This window comes from Lissotriton helveticus, chromosome 2_2, assembly GCF_964261635.1.
Source record: "Lissotriton helveticus chromosome 2_2, aLisHel1.1, whole genome shotgun sequence".
In the NCBI taxonomy this organism is placed as follows: Eukaryota; Metazoa; Chordata; class Amphibia; order Caudata; family Salamandridae; genus Lissotriton; species Lissotriton helveticus.
The window spans coordinates 374,690,818-374,703,584 of NC_136060.1; the positions used below are offsets into that span (position 1 = coordinate 374,690,818).

The 12,767-nt window shown below is 44.5% G+C and overlaps 1 protein-coding gene across 12 annotated transcripts in view; it reads right to left on the reverse strand.

Moving 5' to 3' along the window:
• The window catches only part of ADD1 (adducin 1), a 634,474-nt gene that overhangs the window by 22,169 nt on the left and 599,538 nt on the right, over window positions 1–12,767 (reverse strand). For all 12 annotated transcript variants that reach the window (XM_078678558.1, XM_078678561.1, XM_078678553.1 and 9 more), the window contains one exon: window positions 8,770–8,926. In XM_078678558.1, coding sequence (XP_078534684.1) covers window positions 8,770–8,926 — 157 coding nt within the window. The remainder of the gene's footprint in view (window positions 1–8,769; window positions 8,927–12,767) is intronic.

Below are 12,767 nucleotides of genomic sequence, written 5' to 3' on the forward strand. Positions count from 1 at the left end.
GGAGGCGGACCGGTGAACCGAAGACTGTATCCATTGCAAACAATATTCAGCACCTACTTGTCCTGAGTAATTTTTCTCCACTCTGCCAGAAAAAATTTAACGCTTACCCCCACCGGAGCGGGTAACGGATGAAGGGGAAGTAACAGCTCAGGGTCGAGACCCTGCCGCGCCCTTGTTCGCTGTAGAGGACTGCTGACCTCCTCTACCCTTCTGGCGTTTCTGGAAGGGCCTCCGGAACTGCTGCTGTTGTTGCTGCTGCTGTTCCGAAGCCTGTCCTCGCCCTCGGCCCTGCGCCCCGAACCGTCTCTGGAACGGGCGGTAGGCTTTCTTTTCTTTGGGCTTCTCCAAGCCCACAGCCGTCAAAGTCTCTGACTCCGCCTTCATGCGGGCCATCTCATCATCCGCATGTTTTCCGAACAGGGTCTCCCCCGAGAAGGGCAGATTAGCCACTCGCTGCTGGGCCTCCGGCTTGAGTGATGTGAGCCTGAGCCAAGCATGTCGTCGCTGGTTGATCCCATGACAGTAACCATGGGCCGCCAACAGGGAACCATCCGCAGCCGCGCTGACAACCTGGTTCGAAACCAGCATCCCTTCCTTCAGGATCTCTAGGAAATCCTCCCTCTTGTCTCGTGGCAGGAGTTCCGTGAACTGCTGGAGAGATTCCCACAGGGAACGATCGTACCGTCCGAGCAGAGCAGTATCGCTAGCGGTCCTTCATGGCCGTAGCTGCTGTCCCACAAGCCTTCCTGCCATTAGAGTCGATCCATCGGCTCTCCTTATCCGGAGGCACGGTAGAAGACGGAGAGGTAGAATGTTGTTTTCTGGCTGCCGTCACTATAACGGAGTCCGGAACCGGGTCAGATCTTAGAAAAGCCGGGTTGGAATCCGGAGCCCTATATTTCTTCAGCAGACGGGATGGAGCAGCTCTCGTTACTGCAGGCGTAAGGAACAGCTCCTCCGCTGGCTCTACCAAGCCTGGCACGAGCGGCAGCAGAGGGCGAGACAATTGTTTCTTGTGAAGTGTCTCAAAGATCACGGACGTCGTAGGTGTGGGAGCCGTCACCGTGATTCCTAATTTCGCCGCACCCCTCAGGAGAACATCCTGGAATGTGCTGATGTCATCCACGGGAGACACCCTAGTCCCCGGGGAGTCTGACAAGGTCGGAGGGTAGGACCTCGTCCTGGAAGAGCCCGTGCGGGACCGTGATCCGCGCCTCCTGTGGCGCCGTCTGGACCTCGTCGAGGATCTGTGACGACTGCGCGACCTCCCTCTCCGTCCGGAGCGGGATCGCGACTTCCGTGGCTTCGGTCGCCCCGCCGGTTCCACCGGGACAGGAAACTGTGGCTTGGGTGGTCCCCTCTTCCGAGGGGTCCCCTTCGGAGGAGTCGGGTTCCTGGGCAGGGATACCGACCTCGGAGGAAGCGGTGGAGGCTTGTCAACCGGCAGCTGAGGTTGAGGCTGAGGCTGGCGTTGAGGCCGAGGTGGAAGAGGCGGTGGGGTAGGGACCCGCGGAGGAAGCCCTCTCGGCAAAGGAGGCGGCGGAGGAGGCGTCACTGTCCCTAGCTTAGGAGGGGTATACACAAGGGAGTAAACCGAGCCCGGTGACCCGCCCTCCTTATCAGGCTGGGAAGTGGGAGAGTCTCTCCTAGGCACTGGACGCCTGTCAGACTGACTCCTGGCGCCCAAAATCCTTCTGCGCCGTTCCTGCGTCGAAGAACGGTGACCCGACGGCGAGCGTCGGCCCCTCGATGTCGACTGCGCTTCCTCGACGGCGAACGCCTGTCCCTCGATGGCGAACGGTACCGCCTCGACGTCGATCATCTTCGCCTTGACGGCTTCCTGTGCCTCGACGGCGATCTCTTCCTCGACGGCGATATCTTGTGCCTCGACGGCGATCTCTTGCGCCTCGACGGCGATCGCCCCCTCGATGCCGAGGATCCCCTTGACGACGATCTTCTCCTTTTCGCCGACGGCGAACGGCGGTGTCGCCACGACGGCGAGCGCCGACGGGCCACCCGGCGACGTCGAGTCCTCGACGACGGCGACGAAACCGTCACCGGTGATGTCGACGGCGGTCTGTTCAGATCCCTCGACGTCGAAGCCGCTTCGATCCAGAGCCCTGGGGAGATGGGGAACAGACTGTAGTCATCCCTCTCGACGCCGTAGTTGGTGCAATCGATGCCGACGGAGAATGGGGACGCTTGCTGGACTTCCTGCCTCTGGGGAGCCCCCCAGAGGCCTCAGCATGGGCAGATGAAGCCCCTCCAGACCCACCTCGTGCTTGCAGTCTTTTCTCCTCCATGACTTGGAGCCTGATCTTCTTTCTGTCTCTCAGGGTCCTTGTTGTAAATCCCTGGCAGATCTCACACTCATCAGGGTTATGAGAGGAGGGAAGGCAGAGGATACACACTTCATGTGGGTCAGTCTTGGCCTTCTTCCTGGAACACTCCGGGCATTTGTCGAATAATGCAGGCATATTCGACAAAAAGACTGCCCCAAAAGCACACCAAAGAAGAATTAACCAAAGTACTTTGAACAAAGTACCAAAAAACACTTGAAAAAGTGAGAAATCACAAAAATAAATCCCAAAAGGGAGAGCACAATGCTCCAGGGTCCTGCTAGCAGGAGCCGGAAAAAAAACCTGAAAGTAAAAGGGACCTGCAGTGCATTCTGGGATACTGTGAAGTTCTGGAAGGTTCTCTTAAAGGCACAGTATCCTGTTTTGAGCCACATAATGGCAGCCTATGGGTCTTGTCTGTCCAGGTCTTTCTATCATTCCAGAGGGTTTTTGCTGTTAAAGGCAAGGGAAATCTGGACAGGCTTTGCTGTTTGTGGATTTTTGGTGGAATTTCTAGTTGAAGTACTGGACAGTGTAGCCTGTGGATATAGGCTGCATTATCTGTCTTTAATTCTCTCTTAAGTGTCTGTGCAGTTCTGCATTTTTCGACACCGTAAGAGATTATTTTTGATTGCTCCGGGGTCCACGCACATGGGCGGGACTATTCACTAGATTATGACTATACACAGAAATGTTTTTTCTTCAGTTCTCTGTTGGTTCCTGTGGGTGCTGAGCAGTGCACATAAGTATACCATGGGTGCTAGAAAATGAGGAGGCAGCTAAGAATTTCAGAAGCATTGGGATATTTGGGAAAGCAAAGACCTAAGTCCACCTTCTAAAAGACGCAAACACTGATAACCTTTTCATATTTGTTGGAAGTCAGTGTGCGTCTTAGAAACAGACATCTTTGACCCCCCTTATGGCCAAAACCCATGCATGAAACATTTTGGGGATGACAGTTTGCATGTGAAAAGTGGAAAACATGTCCGTGTTTGCATATTGTATGTTATTTTATTAATATTCAAGTATGAGTCTTTCTGTTAGTATGTGTGATCCAATTACTCCCTAAGAGATATTACTTACAGATCAGCTCTCGGACTTGTACACAAACATCAGCATTAAGTGTTTAGAGGCTATATGGCAGGCTCTAGAGAGGGGTATGTGATTGCTTGTATGGGCATGCATGTATGTTAATTTGAGTGTCATGAAATTTGCCCTTTCCTCCGCACAATCTTATTTCACTAGTGCTTTCCCATGCCTTGATTTATTTCTATTTTTGTGCTTCCTGATCTGCCATTCTTTCTTCTTTCATGTTGATATAACCACTGTTCAAATATTATTTATTATCTTTTACCATGTCTTTGCCTCTGATCCACCCAGGCATTTCTAATGTATCTATTTACACCTCTTTCCTCTCTTTTCCTTTCTGGCTGCAATCCTTCTCCGCTTTGGGTTCTGGATATCATATTTTTCACCTGTACAAGCACCTCTCTTCTCCTAATTCTGTGTCTCAAAATCCTAAGGAATTCCTCAGTGCACTCTTTCTCTCTACACATGTTATATTATTTTAATTTATTACCCATCCGAATCATCCCCAACGGGGTATCTCGGTGTGGGACCAAGACGACAGGCATTAGGCAAAAAAAGGCACTCTTAAAATATGTAGGTCTTAAGCACTTTTCTGAAATGAGTTATTTTCACAGGTGCGTAGCTGCAATGGCAGTTTATGCCAAAGATGAGGGGCAAGGAAGGAGAATGAACTGCAGCCTGACCTGGCCTTTCTAAACCTAGGGCCTTTAAGCCAGGCATTGTCACAAGATCTTAAAAGTCTGGGAGGGGTGTAAAACAAAAGTTTAGAGGCTAAATAGGTGGGCCCTTGTCAATAGAGGTTGTTGTCGGTTAAACAGCAGATATTGAAAATAATTCTATTTCTCCTCGGTAGCCAGTGTAGGGACTGAAGAAGAGGGGCAGTTGCCGTGTATGGGGGGAGTTTACATACAAGACGTGCAGCGATGTTCTGAACTACCGGAGGTTTAGAGAGCAGCTTCTCATTTATGGAGGTCAAAAGTGAAATGCCATAATCCAGACGGCAGATGACCGGCGCCGGGACACATTTTTTTTGTGGAGAGTGGTAGTAAAGGAAAGATTTCTCAGAAAATGCAGCACATGAAAGCAAGAACCTGTAATAACTGAGGTTTGTTCTGTCATTGAAAGGGATTGGTCCAGGCGGACTCCCAGGTTTTTTACCACTTGTTTGGGTGCTGGGGCCAAATACAGTTCTGATGGCGACCAGTCAGGTGACCAAAGAATATCTGCCTAACAGGAATTACTGTCTCAAAACACCATCACTGGGGTCCTTAGCTTTTATTTTCTGAGGTCTGTGTATCTGAGGTCTATCTTACCCTACAATGTCTCATAGAGCACAATCCAGTTGTCATTAGTCCACTTGATTTAATTCCTCTCCCTGTGATGGTAATTTGGGCATGCACCAGGAATAGAAAGCGTGCTAACAGATGAGGAAAGTTATTGAGTACCCTTATATTGATCCATGACCACAGACCAGGGAGAGCACTTGTCACCCTCTTATTAGCCAAATATAAGATACATCATTGGCCCACACACACGCAAATTTCTTTTAACAACATCACTGCGCTTTTTAAACAAAGGCACTATGTATATGCCATTGGGAGATTCAAGTAACAATATTCATTGCTAGAAATCATAAGTGCTGTTTTCGCTCTCTTAATCATGTTTTTTATGTAGTTGTTTTTCAACAAGTGATCATTTCAGACCAGTCTACTGAAAACAATTGGTAGTGACAATCTAATAGACAAGTCAATTTTACCTGCTTCTGGTACTATGTTTAATAGGGACTATAACAGCTGTAAGTTCTCAATCCAGGGTCTCTAGCTTTGGAACTCGCTTCCCCTAATATATTCAATCTACCTGTTCTTTAGTAGCTTTTCCATCATGCAGTAGAAACCTTGCTTTTTCAATCTGCTTACCCACTGAACGCAAGTAGCAGCTTGTAAGCTTGTTTTCTTTTCGAACATCAAGAAGCCAAATATGGTGAACATACACTGATAAGGACTAAATGACGTAACTGTTCGACCTGGCATTCTTGCCATGGTTTCCTCTGACCTTTTGCCTTCAGACTTCCTGTTTTTCCTGAAAATGTTTTTGCTGTCCTTAGGATTCTGTGAAATTTACCACTGCTGACCAGTGCGCGCTGGAGATCTTTCACTAAAACGTGGTAACACAGACTTATTCACAAACAGCATATTTAATTGAATGATAAATCCCTAATAAAGCGCACTACATGTGCCCAGGGCCTGTAAATTAAATTTCATATGGCCATGTCTGAACTGGGGTGGCAGAGTGGGCTAAAGAACGGTGATGGATTAAACCCAGATCAGTTGACTGGGGGTGAGTGCTTGTATTGTCAACGCTCCGTCCATCATTTCCTTTGTTCGCCAGAAGTTGGCAGGGTATGCTCAGACTTGAGTCCCTTGCTCACTTTGCCACTGGATTCAAGCAAGCCGGGCTGAAGACGGCTGCAATGCCAGAAACCGGTCCTTGGTAACTTGTTTCCGGTCCAGGGAAGGCATGGCTTGGCAATTCGGGCTGGACTGTTCCCATGAGGCACAGGGTCAGACTGATTTGCATATGGCCATGTCTGAACTGGGGTGGCAGAGTGGGCTAAAGAACGGTGATGGATTAAACCCAGATCAGTTGACTGGGGGTGAGTGCTTGTATTGTCAACGCTCCGTCCATCATTTCCTTTGGATTTTCCCTGTATATTAAATGCCACTAGTGGCCGGTAGCACTGGTTGTGCCACCCCCTTAAGTATCCCTTTAAAAATGTCCCAGGCCTGCCATTGCAGAGCCTGTGGGTGCAATTTTAAACTGCCATGCCGACCAGACAGGTTAAATCTCTTGCCAGACCCAAACTTTCCTTTTTAATACATATAAGTCACACCCCTAGGGTAGGCCCTTAACAGCCCAGAGTGCAGGCTGTAATGTACTTAAAAAGCAGGACATATATTTTTAAGTTTTACATGTCCTGGTAGCGAGAAACTCTTACATTACTTTTTCACTACTGCAAGGCCTATCTCTTCATTAAGATAACATTGGCGTTACCTTACTACATTTTGTAAGTGTAATCTCCAATTGGGAAGAAAGAAGACCCCCAATTTTTGTATTCCTGGAATCACAATTTAAAATCATAACTTATGGTGGAGTGGGTTTTAAATTGCAATTCTAAAAATGCCACTTTTAGAAGCATTTTCTTGCTTTAACCATTTAGTGCCTGCTGCCTGTCTCTGATCACTTGTCTGGGGTGGGTGACAACTGGGCTTTGTATATTCCCCCTAGACAATGGGAGCTTAGGTGCGACCTGATGGGCTATCCTGATAGGGTGGTAAGGAGGAACTGGACTCAGCATCACTTACACCTGAATAGGCTGTGACCTGTACTCACACAAAGGGCTGCATGCCCCCTTTTTAGTGAGTCTGGAGACAGGGCATGAAGCACCTGTGCACTTCAAAGGCATCTTTTTGCAGTCTCCCCTACTTCAAAGGCACTATTGAGTATAACAACTGAACCTTAGACACATAGCATCAGTACACTTCTGGACCTACAGATACTCTGCCAAGAAGATTGCTGTGCAGCTGAAAAGACTGCCACTCTACTGGACTCCTGCTTTGCCGACCTGCTGCCCTCCTTGCCTGGGTGAGAAGGACAGGACCTGCAACCCTTTAAACTAGAGTGACTCCAAGGGCTAGTTGCCTGGCCTCATGATCTAAAGTCTCAAGGACATAAAAGACTTCCAACTTACCTGCTTCTGCACCAGGACTCTGCCATCTGTGAGCCTGCCCTACCAAGTGGCGCCACCCCAGTCCTGGACCCTTGGAAAGGGGGCTAAGGTGCTGCTCCAGTAGAACCAATGCATCATCGCTGTTGCAGAGTTCAGAGTTGGCGCATTGCCACCGCTGCGTGGTTAGCACCGATGCATCGCTGCTATTGCACGAATCCGAACTGACGCATAGCCGCGTGGATTGGAGTCGACGCATCGCCTTTGGAACCCCCACTATGAAATGCTTCTTCCTAGCGCAAGGTCGACGTATGCACGTCGAGAGCAGTCTTGACACCGCTGCAGAGAACTCCACATCGCAGCCCTGACGCTCATCGGAGCCGACGGACCATCCCTGCTGCACTTTTCGTAGCCGACGCATCATCGCTGCTGCACTCCTCAGAGCCAACGCATCGCCTCATCTGTACCCCGCATCCCTGCTGTAGACAGTACCCTCGAAATATCCTGGACTATGGTACTTTTGTTCAGCAGGCCAAGCCTGATCCCTATAACCGGCCCATGCTCCATCGCATTGTCTCTGAACTTTTGACTTTATCCACGGTCCAGCGTGACCAGATATCCCAAGTAAGCAATTATTGATCCTAAGCGCTTTTTTTTTTTAGAAATCATTATCTCAAGTTCTACCTATTTTATTTCATTTTGGTCTTGTTTTATTTCTTAAAATATTCTTTATTTTACTAAACTGGTGTGGGATCTTTTTTGTGGTGGTTTCACTGTTTTTGCTATTTGAAGTGTTGCACAAAAACTTAACAAATTGCTTTCAAGTTGAGCCTGACTGCTCGGTGCTAAACTTCCAGAGAGTGAGCACAGATAATTAATTAGGGGACTGCTGCTGCTCAAACCCACTCAACCAGGTACCCAAATTCTAACAGTAACATTTGGAGGGGATATGAAGTTGCTGAGCTGGCAACTTGTGCAAATGGATTTTAATGTAAACTATTTGCATTACTGGAGGCTACAGAAAGTAATCTGGAAAATGTAATCAGTTTCTAGGACAAAACACAGTTAACGGAATTCTATGACAAGGCAAATCTACATTCTGAAACTGTATCAGCGCCAAATATGAAAACAAAGTAGGAAGAAACTGTAAAAAGCAAAGGCAGATTTTGTGATGTGGAAGTAGGAATCTCCTTGCCCCTACTTTTAGAAAGGTAGATTGAAACAGATTTTTAGGTGGGTGAAAATTATATTTTGCTATGAAAACCAGGAATATGGTAGTTCTGAATGTGTATTACTAGCCTTTACAAATATACATAACTACCTATAAATACATTTCTGGGTCACAGGTAGGAACTGTTAAGTGAAAAATACAGTTTGATTCTTTATTAAAAACATTGGAAATGGATACGACTGCTGTCTATAATTATAAAGCACCTTATAGTAATGGCTGTCTGAAGGTGTTGTTACACTTAGAAGCTGTAATTTATAGTTGCTACTTGTCAGGACCACACATGTATACTTTTAGAGAGCATGGCATGATTAGAAATTATAACACTGTTAGAACACCAAACAATGGGGTTACCCTATAGACATTCAAGGAAAACAAAACATACATACCTTCAGAATCCTTCTGTTTGCGTTCTACTTCTTTTCGATACTCATCTAGCTCTTGATCTGTGAGTTTGTTGAAGGGGTTGGGACCTGTTGTGCTAATTATTACTCTTGGCTGATATTCCTTTTCGATGATTGCTTTGGATGCCGTCACCAATTCTCCCTGATGAAGAAATTAAAAAGAAATTGCCTGCTAAAAATGCACAAATCTAATGTTTAAATGACATTCATTTACACCAGGACAATAAATAAAGTAACTAACTGATTCACATACTGGTACAGTTATTGTCCAGTTTATTGTCCGGTATCTTGCAAAGTTTCATCGTTTTATCCATAAACCCAGTCCCAATCTCAATAGCCTTTGTAGAGGAGTGCGAAACTGTGAGACAGAGCACTTTCATAAGCAGCAAATAATGAGATAAAAAGGGAATGGGGTAAGCGGATCGTGGGAATGGTAAACTAAGGCAGATTTTGGACAAACGGCTTCAGTTTCAATACTGAGTATTTCCATGGTGTCATAACCACCTATGTCACATCACAAATTAAAATGCAGATGATTACTTGCATTCCACCGACCAGATTTACCTAAAACTATGCTCCACAACCAGGTTGAATAAAACGGTGGATAGATTGCAATTCTGCGCAGAAAAAGCATGAGTAAAGTAAGTAAAATAGAGAACTGTTTTAATATATTTATGTTTTGACCTGAAAAAGCAATGCTTCTTAGTTCTAATCACTTTATAAAAGTAGATCACGATTCCGAAACTAGTAACAAGGAAGCAAAAGACGGTGAAACAGAACAAAAAAAGTGTTTTACAAATGGTTGTCCACACAGAGTGACACATGGCCAAAAAGAAACATCTGCTTAAAAATGTGGGTATTCGTGTACAATTGTAGAATTTAAATTTAGCTTGACAAAAATAAGGCTCAGAAAGCAAGGCCTGAAGTAACATTAAGAATCAAGGTGAAATCAATCAAAACATTATATCCTTGTAAAAAGATGGCTTGTCACTGGCGCAGAATCCCAATATTTGTAAAGTGAATACATTGTGTCAAATGCACCATTAATGCCTTCACAATACACTTACAAACATTCAGAGTAGGATCATCCATGGAAGGGTGGAACATGACATTTTTAATGGTACTTGAGTCTATCTACTCACTGGTGTCCAAAAGACCAGAAAATATATATCACATTATTTACAAATTGAACCAGCCTCATAAATGTATACATATATGTAGATTCCATAGCAGAACTCCCTAAAATGACCCTAATCCTTGTTGAGAAATATAAAATATGAAATCCCACCATGGATCTATTGTGAAAGGTACATTACTTGTAGTCTCCTCACTTTCATTACAAGACATCTAACCCTTAAGCCATGCTTCAAGGAGAGAAAATGATTTCACAAATTCATTTTTCACCACACTTCTGGCAGGTGCAAAGGGCACAACACACAGATCGATCAATCAATTGTCTTGTGATTAACATTGATGATTTAACTGTTATTTGCACCAATTGTTTTTGACAATCACTCAATCATTTACAATGAACTGTTGACCAAATCTGGCAAAGGAGGTGTGCAACAGTCCCACGAACTGGGATAAGAGAAGCCCAATATTCAACAACTCTGACTGATAAAGTAATGGGCAGGAAAACAGCCTTTGAGCGGAGGAATTTTGGGTAATGGCTACAGAGAGCCAGAGGCTGTGGTACAACTGCAAAAGAAGGCAAACTTATTCATCTAAATTTTTTATGACTGCAGAATTGGATAGAATGACTTTCTGAGACTATAGAGAAGAGTTACTAATTGCTCAAGAATACATACAAGTATTTCCTGGACACACAAAGGATAAAACGGGATAAATACATGATGATATACAGGACTTCAAACTACTAAAAACAAGAATTTTTTTTTTCTCTGAAGGACAGTAACCTGAACAAATAACCAATCCTTGAATGATCCCTCGTGGATAAACAGAGGACAATCCTACTGTGAATCTTAGATTTTCGAGAACAGGTACTGAATAGCATCCCTGATGTGCCAAGAGAAAAATAATCCTACAAGGACGTGTATGGTCTTACCAATTTATTGACTTTCCAAAGTCCTCCAGAGTCGTCATTGAACTTAAATAGACCAATTTAAGGATGAATTTATTTGTATGGCCCACAGGAAAGTAGGCTTAAACAATCTTACAGCTTATGAATTGGTAAAAATAAGTACTTTGTCCCTGGTACGTACGCAAGAATTAGCATCTTGTATATCTTCCTTTGAGTTTATCCTAAATTTCAATTTGTAATTCAAATGCAGGTTGAGCCATGACACATTCGCAGAACTATGTTGCTCTGGAAAGGAAATTTGAGTGTGATGTGATTACTAGACCAAGCTACCTTCTATTGCTCATCGGAAAAATACAGTAAGTAACAATTTATGCCACCTATATTACAATAATTTACTTGTTTCAAATTATGACAACATGAATTTCTCATTCCAAGTTAAATAGACGAAACCTGGGAAACCTAATATGGGATGAGCACATATTAACAATTAGACTCTCAACACTAAAGTAATAAAAACCAGCAGGAAGGGTACAGCATATCAGAGTAAGTGACACCATGATTGGGGAGAGGAGTTGGCCTAACGACTAGGGTGGTCGACCTCAAATCTGGAGAACCGGGTTCGAGTCTCAGTAAGGATGCGCAACATCCTGTGATTCTGGGCAAATCACTTAATTTTCTCGTGCCTAACAAAAATGAATGTGTCTTCATGTAACCCAACTGGTGCTGGTGTAAAACGCTCTGATACCCGATACCTTCGGGCCAAATTCGCGTTATATAAAACTCCGTAAATAAATGATAAGGCTGTACTGCAGTATATGGATTAACAGTTTTGGAATTATGTATTAGACAATCCAAAAATGACTCGGATTTTAAGTAGAAAAATTCAGCTGTTGGGCAGATGCTGGGAAGTTGGTGAGCTGATAGGAAGTGTCTTTGACAACTCGTGGCAAACATCAGAATCGTAAATTGCAAAAAGCGGATATCGGGTTGGATAGAGTTACTCACAAAAAAACAGAGTTAAGGGGAAAACAAAGGGAGGAAGATGGAAATAAACACAATGGAGGTCTGCATAGCTTTTCACAAAGTTTGTGAGAAATAGGAATTAAGAATGAGAAGTTTTTCAACTTCACTTAGGATAAATGTTGCAAATTATCAGCTTATTAGTAAGAACTGCAAGTAATTAACCATAATCTGCAGCATCATAGTATTGTGCAGTCCCTTAGTTTAGGCTCTATTATATCTTCCTGTTCACAAAGAGCATCCATTTCCAACACCCCCTTCTTATGAAAATACTTCCTCTCTTTATACTAAGCCACAAAAGAACCCAAGATGGCCCATCAGCCGCCCCACGTCCTGTACATGTTCTCTCTGGTACACTCGTTGGGCTCTATTTAGCACATCTAGGATCACATGCCCATATCAGGTGTGGTAGGCAAATGTGTTCAAAAGCCGATTTGTGAACTTACAAGAGCCAAATTGGCTAACTGCTCACTAACAGACTTCCAATGTACAACACGTTTATGATGTGAATTGAATCACACAAGTAACTGCTTTGATGAATGTGATTCCTGAAACCCATGCTCCCTTCCTCTGCAATGAATGATCAGGAATACCCATCCATCAGGGGAGGAAATTAAATGCACCTAAAATTCATAAAAATAGGAAACAACCTAGTGTGCAATGGAGGTTTTTAAAATCATGTCTGCCAACACACATGAAGAAAAGCCTTTGAGGAGCTGAAGAAAGCTGTACGATGCAAAAGCAGTTAAAGGGCATTCCCAAAATATAGATTGGAGCGTACTTTCAGTATTCAAAAAGGGTGTATATTAAAATTGGAATTTTATGGGTCACATGAAAGTATATTAGTACCGCAGATAAAACCAAAGGATGAGTCCACAGAATATTCTAGTCGCCTTCAAACGTATGCTTATGATATTCAATT